This window comes from Colossoma macropomum, unplaced genomic scaffold (assembly GCF_904425465.1).
Source record: "Colossoma macropomum unplaced genomic scaffold, Colossoma_macropomum, whole genome shotgun sequence".
In the NCBI taxonomy this organism is placed as follows: domain Eukaryota; kingdom Metazoa; phylum Chordata; class Actinopteri; order Characiformes; family Serrasalmidae; genus Colossoma; species Colossoma macropomum.
This window is the reverse complement of record NW_023494787.1, coordinates 2,110,474-2,128,157: the sequence shown is the minus strand read 5'-3', so window position 1 is coordinate 2,128,157 and position 17,684 is coordinate 2,110,474. Positions and strand designations below refer to the sequence as shown.

The following is a 17,684-nucleotide window of genomic DNA, read 5'->3' as shown; positions in this document are numbered from 1 at the left end:
TATATATAGTGCAGCTGTCGGAACAAAACCTTGTATCTCCATTTTTTGTCATTTGTCATCTGAAAATACTTGTTTCTCTTTACATTGTGTGTAAATTTCATGATGAATGGACCAAAAAAAATGACCTTAAATGACTTGGAGAAAATGCGATATATATATATATACATACATATATATATATATATATATATATATATATGCGTGTGTGTGTGTGACACTGAGTGTGTTACAGATTATATTAGTGTGTAGAAACACACACACTGAGATTCTGCTGTACCGTATGTTATTCAGAATGTGTGTGAAAAGGAGAAGCCTCAATTCCACATAGAATTAAATTAATAAATAAAGTAAATAAAGTTCAAAGCGCTGGGCCTGACCATGGCCTCGGCCTGTGAATATAAAAGCGCTGGGCCTGACCGTGGCCTGGGCCTGTGAATATAAAAGTTGGAAATAATGGTGTTCAGTGACATCATGGGATTTGGAGATGATGGTGCACACATCAAAAGGCATAACATATTTGGGAGGTGCAGGAAGGAGCCAGGTGATGACCCCTCCTTGCCCAGAGAAGAGTCTAAGAGTTGTGGGTGTTTGTGGTTTGGTCAGTTGCTGCCTGGGTCAACTCAGATTAGCACTGGCCTGTTCATCTTTAATAAATTAAACTGTCCTTTTTCTGCCCATCCAGGCATTTTGAGCTTTATTTTTTGTCTATTTGGATCAAAGCTGCCTGTTTGAGTGTAGACTGTTTGGTCTGCAGCGACACGGATCTGCACTGCTTCTGCAAACGTGGCCAACTCGGACCTCCGACCACAACAACAACACTGATCATCTACCGCCTCTTTTCACTTCCCGCCCGTATTCCGGAAGGCGGGCTTGACGGAATACGGGCGGGACAAAACGATCACATGATCTTCACGCCTGTTTCCAGTTGGCTGGCTGCTTTACCGCACTGCGCCGAAGAGACGCGCCTCCGCTTTCACTTCTTTATCGAATGAAATAATTATATAAATCATTAAATATATGACGTAATGTCTTAATAAGTAAATAATACGACGTGAAAATACATGTGTGCTAAAGTTTGTGCCCCCTGTTTAAATTCAATGTTTGTGTTGATTTTGAGTGTGAATAAGTAAACACATCCTCTACAGAGACTCAATTCTGCACATTTTAATACACAAATACTGCTTAGTTACTGAATTTAACACCTTAGAAAAAATATATATACATATAAAATGCGCCATAACTTTTGTACTGACCACTTTTATCTTCTATTTTTCCCCCAATATGCTAGAATGAGTAACCAGTAATTCTTCTCTTTAAATCTATTGTTTACAGTCATGTGTTCAACGTTTATCCTCCTTTGTATTATCTTTGTATTGTTTCATTTGAATGACCTCAGTGTATGAAAGGTGCTGTATGAATAAACTTGCCTGGTCTGATGGCTCTGACATCTTTATTATGATAGTTTTGGACTATTTTTAAATCCATTCATGGTGGAGGGATACATAACATGCAGGGCGCTGTGAGGCAAAATAGTCCCCAAAGAAAACTTATTATTTCAGATTTTCCACTATTTTCCATCATCATCATTCCATATAAACTCAGAAAACTCGTGTAGGTTCACTGGTGGTTCTGGATAGTAAATAAAATGTCTATATTTGTGTTGTAGTCATGGCGACCCCTGGTTCCTATCACCACCACTGTAAAGACATCTGAACCATTTCACACCAAACCACTCTGAATCTCTCTGTTTACATCACAAACACTGAATTATGAGGGAATTTTGGTAAATAGGTGGAATTCCCCTTTCAGACTCCTGGCTGTGTCCACATGTACTGCAGTTTTAGTGTCCAGTCATTCATAAGGCCTCCACAAACACACTGACAAAGATGGTTCTTCAAGGGTTCTTTACTAAAAGAAACGATTATATTTAGAACCATGAATTCTATACAGAATCATGTCATGCTTTGCATGGTGAAGTGGTTCTCCAGATTAATGGAGAGTGTGTTGTATATGGTTCTATACAGAACCAAAAGCTTGGCATCGTAAACAATAGCAGAAGCCTCTTTGGTGCTACATTAAACCATATACAACACATTCTCCATCAGTCTGAAGAACCATTTCACCATGCAGAGAACCATTTAAGCATGAAAATGGTCTAAATGGAATTCATGGTTCTAAGTAGAACCATTCCCATTACTACACTCTTAAAAAAATGGTTCTTCAAGAGTTCTTTAGTAAAATGAATAGTTCAGTTTAGAACCATGAATTCTATATAGGATAATTTCATGCTTTGCATGGTGAAACGGTTCTTCAGGTTGACAGAGAATGTGTTGTATATGGTCCTATATAGAACCTTTTTGAAAAGGTTCTATGTAGAGAACCTCGACAACTTGACGTCGTAACAACAGAACCCTTTTTGGTGCTATATAGAACCCTATACAATCTGAAGAACCATTTCACCATACTAATAACTATTTAAGCATGCGAATGGTTCTAAATAGAATTCATGCTTCTAAGTAGAACCATTCCCTTTACTACGCTCTTAAAAAAGATGGTTCTTCAAAGGTTTTTATTAAAGGGAATAGTTCTATATGGAACAATTTCAAGCTTAAATGGTTCTTTGAGTGGTAAAATGGTTCTTCAGATTGATGAAGAATGTTTTTTTTTTCTATACAGAGAACCTTGACAACTTGACATCGTAACAACAGAAAAACCCTTTTTGGCGCTATGTAGAACCCTATACAATCTGAAGAACCATTGCACCACGCTAAGAACTAGTCAAGCATGTAAATGTAAATATGTAAATAAATGTAAATGGTAGAACCATTCCCTTTACTACACTCTTAAAAAGACGGTTCTTCAAAGGTTCTTTAGTAAAGGGTATGGTTCTATTTAGAATAAGTTCTATATAGAACCATTTCATGCCTAAATGGTTCTTCATGCTAAAGCTATTTAAGCATGCAAATGGTCCTACACAGAACTCATGGTTCTAAACAGAACCATTCCCTTTACTACACTCTTAAAAAGACGGTTCTTCAAAGGTTCTTTAGTAAAGACTATGGTTCTTTTCAGAATAAGTTCTATATAGAACCGTTCTTACGCCTAAATGGTTATTTGCATGATGAAACGGTTCTTCAGGTTGATGGAGAACGTGTTGTATGTGGCTCTATATAGAACCTTTTGAAAAGGTTCTATGTAGAGAACCTTGACAACCCTTTTTGGTGCTATATAGAACCCTATACAATCAGAAGAACCATTTTACCACTATTTCAGCATGCAAATGGTTCTATACTGACCTCGTGGTTCCAAACAGAACCATTAACTTTACTAAAGAACCCTAAAGAACCGTCTGTTTTTAAGAGTGAGGGTAAAACGGTTCTATTAGAGCAGAAGAACACCTCAGTCTGAAAAGTAGTGGCACAAATGGCAACCAGTGCGTCACAGCCACGGTGCCAAAATGGCGCGTGGAGTTCGTGCGCGCGTTCTGGGTGCGCCTCTATGCGGGGCAGTGCGGTGGCTTCACAGGAGGGGTGTGTACGGGCAGAGGGAGAAGGTGGCCGTGTTCCTCGCCCAGCTCTGCTCTGCTTTTCTGCCTGCCTTTGACGGAGGAACCGGGGGCGGCCGGGAAGAATGAGACAGGCTCTCCAGCTTCCAGAACCATGAACGGTGCCCTCTACATCTCGTTTTTCCAGGGCCAGCTGGAGTCCGCGCTGGAGCAGGTGGTGCAGCTCGCCGTGCAGGAAATAACCAAGAGTGTGGGCGGCAGCCTGGGCTCCATGCTGCTGGACACGGCCTCCAAGGAGCAGGAGAACCAGCGGCTGCGGGCCAGGCTCCAGGGAGGCGATGGGAAGGCGAAGGGCGCCGAGGAGCCCGGAGGAACCAAAGAGAGGCAGCGCGGCTCCAGCCTGGGCTTCCAGACGACGGACGCCTTCAGGCTGGAGCAGAAGAGGAGAGCCGTGGGTAAGGAGGCGAGCAGGGCTGCGGGTGTTCGCGTTTGCGCCATATTCGAGCGCCTGTTCCTCAAATACGTTACAGCAGAGCAAACACCATTTTCGAGGAAGGGGAAGCCCCAAAACAAGAACCCTGCGCAACCATTGCGCGGCGACTGCGCAGCGTTTGCGCAGCTTCCAATTCCGGTCCAGTCTGGTCCAGTATTTTGGAAGTGGAGGTGCAGGCAGGGCTTAGGAGCCGCACTCTTATAGTAGCCCTCCATAAATGACCATTCAGGCCTGTAATGTTGAAAACGTGGCTTTTGTGACACTGGGCTTCAGGCTGGGTCAGTCTTCTGCACCACAGCTCTGTGACGTTAGGCCTTGGAGAATGGAGGTAGAGTCACTTCCATTTCACTGTTGAATAAAGTGGGTTTGTTGTGCCTGAATAGCTTTGATGTAATCAGTCTGAGCTCCTGCCTGAGTAATGAGTCTGAGTCAGCAGTGTCCAGTTTTGGGTCCACCCTACAAATCCTCCTGGATTGCGTGGGCTGGCAGGTTGTGCCCGCTGCCAGTGGCTGGCTCAGGCCGTGACGCTGTTGTTGTTGAGCAGCTCCTTAGCGCTGCTTTTCAGACCGCCGTGACGGAAGGGCACCTTTCCCCCAAGAAGTGGCCAATGGGTGCTGACCAGAGGAGGCCACACCTTCCCATCCCTGTGGGAGGGGGTATCCATCACCAGGAAAGGGAGGGGGGGGCATCAGGAATTCTCTGACTGCAAAGGCAGCTCTGTGCTGCATCCTGCCTCGCTCGGCCTAATCTCACTGCGTTAGAGCTGCTTGATTGATTGGTGATGGACACACAGTCGTTTTATTATTTTATTGGCAAACTTTAACCTTTAACCTCTGTGCTTATTCCTCATACACTGTTATTAAGGCGTAATGTCCAGTATCCACTGTAAACTGTCCAGCAACTACTACAAATCCAGCATTTTAATGAATTATTCCGCGACTCTGAGTTATTCAGTAACTACTGTACTACTGATATTTAGTAATTACTAGGAATTATTCAGTATGTACTACCAAAAACCCAGTAACTTTAATGAACTATTCAGTATCTACTATGAATATGTAGTAATTAGTATTACTTATTCAGTATGTGCTAATAAGTCAGTAACTTTTGTGAATTATTCAGCATCTACTCTGAATTATTAAGCATCTACTATGTATTGTTCAGTAACTACTATACTACTAATATTTAGTAATTAGTAGTAATTATTAAGTATGTACTACTTCTGTAACTTATGAATTATTCAGTATCTACTATGAATAGTAATTATTATTAATTATTCAGTGTGTACTACTATAGTTCGGTAACTTTTATTGATTATTCAGTAAGTACTAGGGCCGAGGAATCTGGGAAAAATATCTAATCATAGTTGTTCTCAGTGATATTGTTGCCATTGTGATTTACATTATTGATTATTTTCTATAAATAAGGTTTAGGCCTTATTAGGTTAGGTTTTTGGTAAGAAGATTAGGGTGCCCACCTTTCTTGGCTTGAGGCTTGACCCCTGAACGTAGTGTGCCAAAGTGCCAGTAAGCTGTGGTTGTGATGTCACAACACATGGAGGTTTGGTCTCTGATTGGTCCAACTGATCTACACAGTTCACAGCCTCTGTGTTAGTAGGTGAAAATTTCCCCACTTAAAACAAAATTTTTGATAGTGTTGGATATAATTAAAACTATTGCAGATTAAAAAAAGATTGACCTTTTAGCCCCAGTAGTAGACTATGAATCATTTAATATATGTTATTCTGTAACAACTATAATTAAGTCAGCATCTACTATGAATTATTCAGATTTCTGCTTTGCAACCAGCCAATAAACTCGCAGAAGACTTCATGACGCAGCTTTTTTTAAAACATTGAGCCACTTTACCTGAACACACATCATCTAGAAGATGAAGAGTATTTAAATCCTTCATTTAGTCAAGCATGTATTTGGTTTCAGCGTCGCTCCAAAAGTGTTTTGCTTCTCAAATCCAGCCTCTTTATCAGATTTCTTAATCAGATTTCTAGACCTTACTCTGATCTAAGAAATCAAAGTGTGCTGTTTACACGACCACTTAATAAATCAGATTACTGCAGAAATCTGATAATGATCAGATTATCGAGTGCATGTAAATGCACTCGTTGACTCCAGGGTTGAGGCTGAGTGGTTTCAGTATTAAGGTACGTCTTGGTATTTAAAAATGATGATGTGTCAAATTTCTTTTCCTCATCTGAGCTGCTGAGTAAACACATTTATACTTTAGAGTGGTCCCTGAACGGTGGGGTGGGAGGCACTGAGGGGAAAAAGAGCTCCACTCACCCCAGAACACGTTCAGCTTTAGCTCAAACGCTGCTTTCACGTGTGTCCCGGCGTGCCAGTGGTGCGCAGCCGATGGCGGCACAGAATCATTCAAACGTTGCTATGGTGACAGCATTACTGGCGGAAATGGATGATTATCAGAGGAGGGCTTTATCAGTGTAGATCACGAGTCAGGCTCCAGTCCTCACGGGCCAAAACTCTGCAGACTTCAGCTCACTGCCTCAATAAACACACCTGATTCAGCTCATCAGCTAATTAAGGCCTTCATGAACTGGATTCAGAGTGTCAGATGAGGGTAAACACTGATGTCCACAGCACTTTGTCCTGGAAGGTCCCCAGTTTGACCTGCCTGATGTAGATGGTGTTTTATCGGTGGAGGAAGCCTGGAGGTGTTTTGTAGTCTTTTACTTTGTGTTGTTTAATACTCAGTTCATCTGGAGTTCAACAACGTGTTTGGCTTGCGTGGCTCCCAAAAAATCGACTTACACGCTGCCGCTAGTGCCTCCATTGGAAACAGTAGAATATCCGGTTTGCTGTCGTCCTTCTGCCGCACACATAATGCAGCGTAACACCGGTCACTCAGCTCTGCGCTGTTAGATGTTCTCTAAATGGGCGTCATTTTAGCTTCAGTTAGCTGGAATACAGCCTGTGCTGTATGTCTGCTGACTAAGCACTCATTAGCTTAGCTAAGGTTCACTTAAGGGTCACCTTCATACCAACCCCAGTCACTGGACCTCAGTCACTGGACTCACTCTCTCTCAGATATCCTCTAAACAGGCTTCATTTTAGCTTCAGGTAACTGGAACCAGTGACTGCCTATAAGTTGTGGTTGTGATGTCACACCACTCGGAGGTTTGGATGCTTCTGATTGGTCTCACTGATCTGCAGACAGTTCACAAGCGCTGTGTTATGGGGTTGAGTTCCCCACTTAATACTTTAGACAGTGGTGTTGAAAATGTAGGATATAATAAAAAAACATCGCAGCTCCTGCAGTTTGATAATTTCACTCTCTGAAATTGTGATTTTGGTATAAAGACGATTCGTCTTTCAGCCTTACTGGAAAACTACACTGAACCTGCAGCGTTCATGTTTCAGTCTGCTGAGCGCAGAGGAGGTTATGAAGCCGTAGCGCAGTGTAGGATGAGGTCGGATCTCGGAGTTTCAGGGCGACCTTGAACACGAACAATGGCGTTATTGTGAACGCGGCGCTCAGAGTCAAAAATGAGAGTGCTGCAAAAATGATCTCCTGGTGAGTGAAAGCTTTTTCAAACTAATCAATATATCCAGTATTTCTCTGCGTGAGAACAATTGAAGACCTTTCACCTCATTAATAGGTTTCCTGTCATTTTATCAAGTGAAATTGTCCTATTTCATTTTCAGGTACTCAGAATAAAGCGTTTAGGAACTGAACTGAGCTGCCGATACAATAAAATGGATTACTTGATCGAAATTTTGCCACATATATACGCCTGTGTGTACATTTTGAAAGGTCTTTCAAGTCTTGTGGAACCTTTGAAATGATCTACACAGTTTCTTATCGTTCTCGAGCCCATCTGTATAGATTTGCCATAACAATAGACTGATTACATGATTAATTGACAATAAAATTGATGGATTCCGTGATTATTATCTGTTATTACAATCAATAGTAGGGCTGTGTGTTGGTCAAAACTTGGCGACACCATACATATACAGGGGTCATGTTTCAATATATTATGATATTTTGTGAAACTGTACTGAAGGGCAATATATTACATTTTTTAAAATCTAATTTTGGGAAAATTGTCATAGTATAAAACACCACCATATGAGGAACATCTGAGTAAAAGACAAGTGAAAGTTGACTTTTCGTGCAATAAAAACAGGAACAGTGCAGTCTGCGTTTATCACAGCACCCCCAACCCGCTCAGTTAGAGAGCCCAGCACCTTCGTTTTTACCTCCTGGTAAAATGTAGGCACCGTGATGTCGGTGTGTTATGGTGGAATAAGGCTCTGTTGTATTCACCATATTCAGAAGCCTTTATTCTCTGTGACACTGAGAGGACGCATATCTTTGCAAATGAGATTACGACTGATCTTAGTTGCATGGGTCGACGTTGGCGTTACGGGACGGCTGGGAGGCGGACCCAAGCGCAGAGGGGAAAACCCGTGAGAAAGGGTCTTAAATGAGTTTATTGAGGTGATGGAGGGTGAATTTGGTGGTTGTGCATGTTGGAGTTGAGGTGGCTCAGAGCCAGGCTTGAACTGCTGATGTACTGATTGCCAGGCCGAGGAGTTTCCGCTGTGCCACCGGGAAGCACCAGTGAAAACAGGAAAAACAGCTCAAAATTTACGGGAAATAAAAAAAGGTGGGAAAAAGGCAGACAAAGGGGACGCTGAAAGCAGCTCAAACAAAGACTGAGATAGAAAAGTGAAATAAAAGAATCAGAAAACAAAAACCACTTCCTCTCTGATTCTGAGAGGAAGGCAGACTTTATGTCTCATCTGTTTGCTCTTTGTGGAACAAACACCTTTTGTTTGACTTGGAGCCGTTTTTTATTTAAGCCTTCTTTTTGTCTTTTAAGAGCAAATTCTCTTTTCTCTTTTCTTTTCTACTTTCCTTTTCTTTTCATTTAAATACCCACCTGGGCTAAGTACCGTACCGGTCACCCCTCTACAAAGGTGTGACAAAGCTTTTTTCCACAGCTTTAAGTAGAGGAGTCCACAGGTGTGCCAGGTTGGCCTGAGGGCTTCTGGGAATTGGAGTAATTAAAAATTAATACTGTGTTTTTGAGAATCGATACAGATTCACAAAACATAATATTGCAATACTTATGTATCGATATATTCGTACAACCCTAATCAATAGAGACAGCTCTGCTTAAGTAAAAATGTAGAAATAAGTTGAATAATCTGTTTCTACTGCAGTCTCATAATGAGGAATATCAGATATATTGATTAGGTTTAGGTGATTAGGGTGTTGTGTTCTTCTCTATGTATGTTCCTGTTCTGTGGTCAGACGGAGGAGAATGCTGTAATATTAGAGAGTTAATTGCGGTTTGTCTGCTGTAGTGGTTGTGGAAGGTTTTAATGATGTCAGGGTTTATTTAGAGGAATCATCTGAACTCACTCCTTCAGAATCGCAGCTCTCTGGTGAAACGCTGACGGAGACGGTGCTGGAGAGAAGACGGATGAGGTTTGGAGGTGCTGTGGTTGCAGATTGACTCCAGTGATCTGATTTTATATCTGGAATACTGTGATTACTTTAGCTGGGTGATATATTGTCTATAGTATTGATTCTGGGCTAAATGACGTTGATGGATAACAAAAATCTAATTATCTGCACTGTGTTTGTCACTCAGTGCTTCAGATTATTCTGATACAGCTGTTCAAAATACAATCAATCAGACTTTATTTTCAGTTGGAGATGCATTGAGAGTGACCCTCATTTTCACCGCAGCTGAGCGTTGACAGCCCAAAGGGCCTGAAAAGAAATTAAAATGGAATTTAGTCAGTTTAAATTACAATAAACAGAAATATGTGAACAGTAAACTCAAAAGAGATGAGTGGAAAAAACTTGAGAACAATTAAGATTTAATTAAGAAGGGGAACAGTAAAATAAACAAAACCAAGATATAATACACTCTTAAAAGGGTTCTTTAGTAAATAAAATGGTTCTATATAGCACCAAAAAGGGTTCTGCTATTGTGACAATGTCAAGCTTGTAACAATAGCAGAACCCTTTTTGGTACTATATAGAACCAAACACATTCTCCATCAATCTGAAGAACGATTTAAGCATGCAAATTGTTCTTTGAGTGTTCGTGTCTCTATATAGAACCATTTTCTTTACTAAAGGATCCTTAAAGAACCTTTTAATGTGCGTAGTTAAAACCAGTTATTCAACATAACAGTTGCTGCCATTTTATTGGTTCCCTACAGAAACATCTGCATGAATTAGGGCGTTTCATGTAAATGATATGTAAATGAGGTGCTGGCACTTGATTTCACGCACCGAAGCTGATTCAGTGCTCAGATCTCTGCTTGTTTCCACGTCACATGAAAGTTTGACGGATCAGATACAGACCAGTTTGTATTAAAGGCGGTGAAATCTGGTATTTTTGTAGACAGCCTTGATGAATTAGAGCCAGTGTGATGTGATTTATCACAATAACGATAAAATATCATCGTGTTGCCCACCCCTACCCTGGGTTACGGTAATCAGGGAACTTTTCTAATGACTTGTCTGCAGTAAAGCAGGCTAGTCGGTTAGTTATTGGTGGTCTTCCTCGCTGTAGTGATGTCTGTGGGACACAGTGCCTCTTACCTGCCATCCCCTCCACCCCCCCACACCTGTTACCAGCCCCCCCTAAAATGAAATTCTGTCTCTGCCACTTTCTCATAAAACTAAAGAAGCAAACGTGTCATGGCTGATTGGCCTCATCTGGGGTCAGTTTCGGGTTGGGGTGGTGGGGGGGTCTGTAACATTAGGCTCCTGTGTTGCTGTTAGAGAGTCTGTGTGTTGCTGTGAGTCTGAACAGCAGCGGTGAGTGATGTGATATGTTTACAGTTCAGTATAGAATCGACTCTTCACAGCCGTTTTCCTCATGTTTATTCTCCCGTCGTTAACCTCAGTGCACAACATAAACATTTACTACCATTTTCACTACTTGTGGATTTCAAGGAACCCATTTTTTAAAGGAATAGCTGGAACTTACTGGCCTTTGGAGGATGATTTGTTTCATTGCCATTAAATGCATTTATATGTGCCCTTCAGAGTATCAGGACAGTGAAGCCAAGACGTTTTTGTTGTAGATTCATGCAGTTCAGAATCCAAACTATGGAAAATCGTCTGCTCCCTTTCTTTTGGGATTTTACAGACGTCTGTGTTTATTAGGCTCTTCAGTTATTACATAATCACCTGATCGCAGTTATTTTCCACAGTCACTTTCCATATTGTGTCACACTCAAAATATGAAATGGATGCGTTTTCATCAGTTTGGTTGAGACGAAATAAAAGAAACACATTTACAGGCAAGTTGTCTTAGAGAAGCAACACAGGTTCTTAACCTTATTTGGGGACATGCAGTAGATAACTATTGCTAGGGAGGAACGATTTGGGGGAAATATCTAATATTACGACTGCGATTTAGTTTATTTTAATTATTTTCTATAAATGAAGGTTCAGTTCTGTTTTTGGGCCAAGCAGACCAGAATATCCAAATTTGGTGGCTTGAGGTTTGATCCCTGAGTGCAGTGAGCCAGACAGCCAGTAAGCTCTGGTTGTGATGTCACAACATATGAAGGTTTGGCTGCCTCTGATTGGTCTACATTTATGGCATTTTGGCAGACACTCCTATCCAGAGCAACTTAAACTTGATCAGTTTTACACGGGTAGGTGAGGGTAGAGTTAGGAGTCTTGCCCAAGGACTCTTTATGGGTATAGTGTAGTGTTTACACCGGCAGGGATTGAACCTCAGTCTACAGTGTAGAAGGTAGAGGTGTTACCCACTACACTATCCCGACCTAACTCATCTACAGGCAGTTCACAAGCTCTGTGTTACTGGGTTCAACTTCCCCACTTAAACACGTTATTGATAATGTAGGCTGTATTAAAAAAAAGCTGCAGCTCTTGCGGTTTGAAAATTGCGCTCTCTTAAGTTGCGATTGTGACATAAGAACGATCTGCTAGTGCTAAATCTTGCGCCTGTGCTTACAGAACAACAGTTTTTTGTCATCTCCCACTGCACTGGCCCCCCATGCTGGATCTTGCAGGTGGTGGGCCCACATGGTCCCCCCACATTGCCTTTTCGGGCTGAACCAGGCGCTGAGGAACACTACTGGCTCCAAGGGTAGGTCCTGGTAACCCTCTCCCGGGCAGGGTGCATGGTGGGCTGTACTCCACTTGATAGGATTAGGACCTCGGTCATCCAGGAGGAGCTCGGAGTAGGAGCCACTACTCCTCCGCATTGAGAATAGCCAGTTGAGGTGGTTCGGGCATCTGATCCGGATGCCCCCTGGACTCCTCCTGGTGGGGGTTTACCAGGCATGGCCTACTGGGATGAGACCCCGTGGTCGTCCTAGGACCCTCTGGAGGGATTATATCTCCAAGTTGGCCTGGGAGCAACTGGGGGTCCCCCGGAATGAACTGGAGGACGTTGCTGAGTCGTCTGGAATTCTCTGCTCTCCCAACTGCTACTGCGACCCTATCTGGACTAAGCGGTTAATGATGGTGATGAATGAACGGATGAATGGATTTTCAGTCGTAAGCTTTGGTTGATTTTACACACAACTCTGTCTGACTGTAGAGACTGTAGTGATTGTGCGCCTGGGCTCTACAGTGGAGTCCGTCACTTCATATCAGTGCTTTTTACTGCTTTTGTAATGAGACTCAATTGAGGACAGCCAATCAGAGCAGAGCTCATTTACAACAGTCCTAATGGCACAATAACAGAAAACAGTAGAGGCTCAGAAACAGCCTGATTAACCGTAGAGATAATGGCCTCTTTTCCACTGCAAGGCCGAACGGTTCTGAGCGCAGAGGGTAACGGTTCCAGTGGCGTTTCCATACAGACACGGTTCCACATGGAGCGCTTACACACTTGGCTCAGCCAGAACCGTTCGGTGCTAACATACAACGACATAGCTATTCGCTGATTGGTTCTGTGTTCATGTCGGTATTGTCCTGCCGTATCCTGCTGCGCTATTTCAAACCTGAGATCAGTCTAATCAGCTCAGTTCGCTCAGACAGACGCAGAGAAATGAAAGCCGTGCACGATTCTAAATCCACCACTCAGTAAACGCCGAAGCTTCAATCTAACAGCAGTTTCTAAATGTTAAACGGTGCTGATAACCAGGAGAGAGTAGCTGGTCAGCATTAGCTTAGCTAGCATGCTGCCAGCTCTGCTCACCACAGAACCGGATCGACTCTGACTAACAGAAGCTTCACTGACACGGTTTAGATGATCATGACTCGAGTCTGAGGAAGCGAAGTCGAGCGTCTGATGTCGGAGGAAAATGAAGCTGAAATTAAACCAGTTCTCTGGTGCTTGGAGCTGGAGCCTCCTAGCTAAGCTAATGCTAGCCGGCTGTTCTCTCCTAGCTAGCTTAGCTTAGCTAAAGAGATCCAAACTCCGCAGTGCAGGTTTGATTAGACTGACTGCTCCGATATCAGAAGTGTAGTGAGAGCAAAGTGGACTGATCAGTGTTGGAGTGACAGGAAGCAGAAATCAGACCTGCTCTGTAGAGCTTTAAGCTGTAGCCTGCTAGGCTAAGCTAACGCGAGTGTACGGTGCCTCACACCGCAGTACGGGCTCGGTTCTAGCTAACCGATGATTAAACACACCTGCTTAGAGGATAAAGACTCAGAAAGATAACAATGTAACAGAAAGATAAGATAAACCTGTTCTGTGGAGCTTTGAGCTGAGCTCTGCTGGGAGACACCAATGCTAGCGTAGCTAAACGGCTACAGCTGAACCCGCCGCAGTACAGACTCAGTTTCAGTAACTGATGTCCAATAACTCCCGATTAGAGGATAAAGGGTCTGAGAGAGAGAGAGAGAGAGAGAGAGAGAGAGAGAGTGAGTGATAAAGAGAAAGTGAGAGAGAGATAAAGAGAGAGGGAGAGAGAGAAAGAGAGAGAGAGAGAGAGATAGAGAGAAATAGAGAGATAAAGAGAGAGAGAGAGAGAGATAGATGAGAGAGAGAGAGAGAGAAAGAAAGAGATAAAGAGAGACAAAGAGAGAGAGTGATAGAGAGTGATAGAGAGAGAAAGAGAGAGAGTTAAAGAGAGAGAAAGAGAGAGATAGATAGAGAGAGAGAGAGAGAGTCCGGAGTCGGAGTGACAGGCGGAATCAGTCGTGTGTTGTGGTGGGTGGTTTGTGTGTAGCTGTTGGCCTGTAGATAGTAAAAGAGTCCGGACCGGTGCAGAACGGCCCAGAACGGCCCAGAGAACCATTCGGCTCTACGCTGGAAAAGCGGCCAAAGAGAGGTTTATTATAAATGATTATGTAGAGATGAATTATGACTGTTTTTGGTACGTAAAGCAACACAGTGTTATAAGGATATGAGGCCTTTAAGATGTTTGAGATGTTTAAGATGAGTCTGTTTCTTCCGTTTCCAGTTTACGTTTGTCCTTAGGACTCACCGGTCTGTCTGTGTTCCTCTGCAGATCAGCTGAAGGTGGTGATGGAGCAGGTTCTGGAGTTTGCCGTATGTGAACTGACCAAAATCGTGGAGGACAGTTTTGATGACCTGCTGCTGGAGCTGACGAAGACGGAGCGGGAGAACGAGGAGCTGAGGGAGCGAGTGCGGGAGACGGAGGATAAAAGGGTCGTAGAAGAGGAGCCACAGGAGAAAAGGACGGACTCTCCGGGCAGCTCAGAGGGAGCAGGAGCTAAAGAACAGGGTCAGGAACCGGCTGAGAACACACACGGTACCTACACTCTTGCCTCATCCCGTTTCTGTCCTGATAACTTTTTCTTTGTGCTTCTGCGGCAGCTTTTTAGTGCGTCACACCAGAGTTTTCCCAGTGCAGAGCACATCCAGGTTTAATGGATCAGCATCGGCTGAAGGGGAACTCCACCGATTTTCCAAAATTCCTGTATAATCCAATGTTTCCGATGTAATCAGAGAGATTCAGAGTGGTTTGGTGTGAAATGGTTCAGATGTCTTTACAGTGGTGGTGATAGGAACCAGGGGTCGCCATGACTACAACACAAATATAGACATTTTATTTACTATCCAGAACCACCAGTGAACCTACACGAGTCTTCTGAGTTTATATGGAATGTTGATGATGAAAATAGTGGAAAATCTGAAATAATAAGTTTTCTTTGGGGACTATTTTGCCTCACAGCGCCCTGCATGTATCCCTCCACCATGAATGGAGTTTAAGTTCTCTAAACTATCATAAAACAGTGTCTCAGTCATCAGGCAGTGAATTCATAACCATTTCATGTAGGAACTTCCTGTGAGGGAGCTTTTAGAGGTGGACGTCTGGTTCCTATCACCACCACTGTGAACAGTTCTGACTCTGTTTAACCACATATTTATGGACAAATGTGTACAATTTTGGTGGAATTCCCCTTTAAGGCTGTTTTATCCCATTGTGCTCCATCTTCTCCACTGTGGTGAAGGTAGACATTATCTACCACCTGCAGGATTTAGGGTGTGTTGGGCTCTCTTGGTCCAGATCAAAGGAGAATGTGATACTACCACCACAAAAGTTTTTGCACCCCTGGATAAATTCAGTGTATGTGAATGGGTATGGGTGTGAATAAGTTAACACGTCCTCTACAGAAGACACATTCTGCACATTTTAATACACAATTACTGTTTATTTACTGAATTTAATGTATTAGGGAAAAAATGAAATACAGAATATACTTTTGCACAGGTCACATTTTTCCCCGATACGTTAAATTCAGTAAATAAACTTTAACTCTGTATTAAAATGTCCAGAAGTGTGTTACTGTAGAGGATGTGTTTACTTATTCACGCTTCAGATTTGTCCAGGGGTGCACAAACTTTCTCATATGACTGTATATATTGTGATATTCTAAAACCATAAGCCAATAGAAACGGTACAGAGTTTATTTTTCCTGCTATATTAGTATTAGTATTTGTATTATTGGTATTATTAGTATTATTAGTAGTTATTATTAGTGTTCTTCTTATGTTTAGTATTATGCAGTGTAGGTCCATAATTAAAACAGCAGATGATCTTCTAATGTTTCGATGTTAAGCTTATTACATTAGAAGAACCCTTTTTGGTGCTATATAGTCTGAAGAACGATTTTGCCACAAAAAGAACCCTTTAATTGTCTATATGGAACCATTTTCTTTACCAAAAAAAGTGTTTTATAAGAGCACACATTTAATAATGATGGTTCTTCAAGGGTTCTTTAGTAAAGAAAATGGTTCTGCATAGAACCATGAACACTTAAAGAACCCTTTGTGTGATTACAGTGTTCTTTACATGGTGAAATGGTTCTTCAGATTGATAGAGAATGTGCTGTAGATAGTTCTATATAGCACTGAAAAGGGTTCTGCTGTTGTTAAATGTCAAGGTTGTTACAATAGAAGAACACTTTTCAAAAAAGTTTTAGCTAGAACCAATTACAGCACATCCTCCATCAATCTAAAGAACTCTTTCACCATGCAAGGAACCATTTAATCACACAAAGGGTTCTAAAGGCTTACTAAAGAACCCTTAAAGAACCATCATTTTAAGTGTAGGAGTGGGCAATATGATGATCCTTTATCAATATCGTGATAAATTGTCACAATATGCATTTCTGATACGTCAGTACTTAAAGAATCGCTGGATAACTACATATTTCATTAACGTGAGGAAAATGAGGCCTTTTAATCGGATTTAGTGCAGCGCAGTTTAATAAACATTGAAGAAAACGTAGCTGCAGGTCTATTATTATTATTATTATTATTATTATTTGTATTATTATTATTTTATTTTCATTATGTGTCACTGCAGGTTCTATTTTGTCTGTTAAAACTTAGTGAATCTCAGAAAAACTAAATCTCTTCATGCGTATTGTGTATCGTGAAAAAGTATCGTGATATGATATTTTTTCCGTATCGCCCAGCCCTGCCGTCTGTCTGAACACGCCGGCGTGTTTTTAACGTTCCTCTTTTGCCCCTAAATGAACGAGTGCGCTGTAATAAACGCTGCTCTACTTAAAAATAGCAGCTGGCAGGATCAGCAGCTCTGAACCGCGTCCTTCCTCAGAGTCGTGTATTAGAGATTACGCTGCAGCTCATGTTTTTCTGATCCAGAATACGGAGAGCAGTTATTCCCGCTCTGCCCGCGGCTCGGCTTCGCTCCGCGCTGGTGGAAGGGTCTGATTAATAATTAACAGCTTCCCAGCAGCGCATGTTTAGCGGTGAACGCAGCGGCGCTGCGCTCTGCTGAGGAAGGGCTTCTGACAGCCAGTTTGCGTGTGAAGACTCGGGGCCTCGGCTGCGGCCGCATCTTAACCACACGGCTCAGGAAAATAACTGCCAGAACTGAGAGCTTTAACCCCTGAAACTTCACCCTGGAGCTGATTATTCAGTAATTATACGGGAAGCCGTCCAAACTGATGGAGCTTTGGCTGAGCTGCAGGAGTGCGAGGAGTGAGGAGGGCTAAGCAGAGGAAGTTAACTCAAACAAACAAAGTTGTTAACAAGAGGTTTTGTTTTGTTGCTGCTGAGACGAAACCTCATGTGTACACAATGTTAACCTTATAGAAGAAGCAAAAAACGTAACTAACTTTGAGTGGAAGTTCATGGAGGAAGATTTTTTGGACTGTTTTTATTCCTCCAGTCATCGTAAACTTTTTAACACATTATAAAGGGTGTTTTGAAATTCTGTTAAATAAGTAAATAAATAAATAAAGACTAAAATG

General features: G+C 42.2%; 1 protein-coding gene across 1 annotated transcript in view; it reads left to right on the top strand.

The window, feature by feature from the left end:
* Positions 1–453: 453 nt before the first annotated feature.
* si:dkeyp-113d7.10 (zinc finger protein with KRAB and SCAN domains 3) overlaps positions 454–17,684 on the top strand; it is a 36,045-nt gene continuing 18,814 nt past the window's right edge. Inside the window, exons 1-4 of the mRNA XM_036565460.1 lie at positions 454–580; positions 739–924; positions 3,391–3,960; positions 14,447–14,710. Coding sequence (XP_036421353.1) covers positions 454–580; positions 739–924; positions 3,391–3,960; positions 14,447–14,710 — 1,147 coding nt within the window. The remainder of the gene's footprint in view (positions 581–738; positions 925–3,390; positions 3,961–14,446; positions 14,711–17,684) is intronic.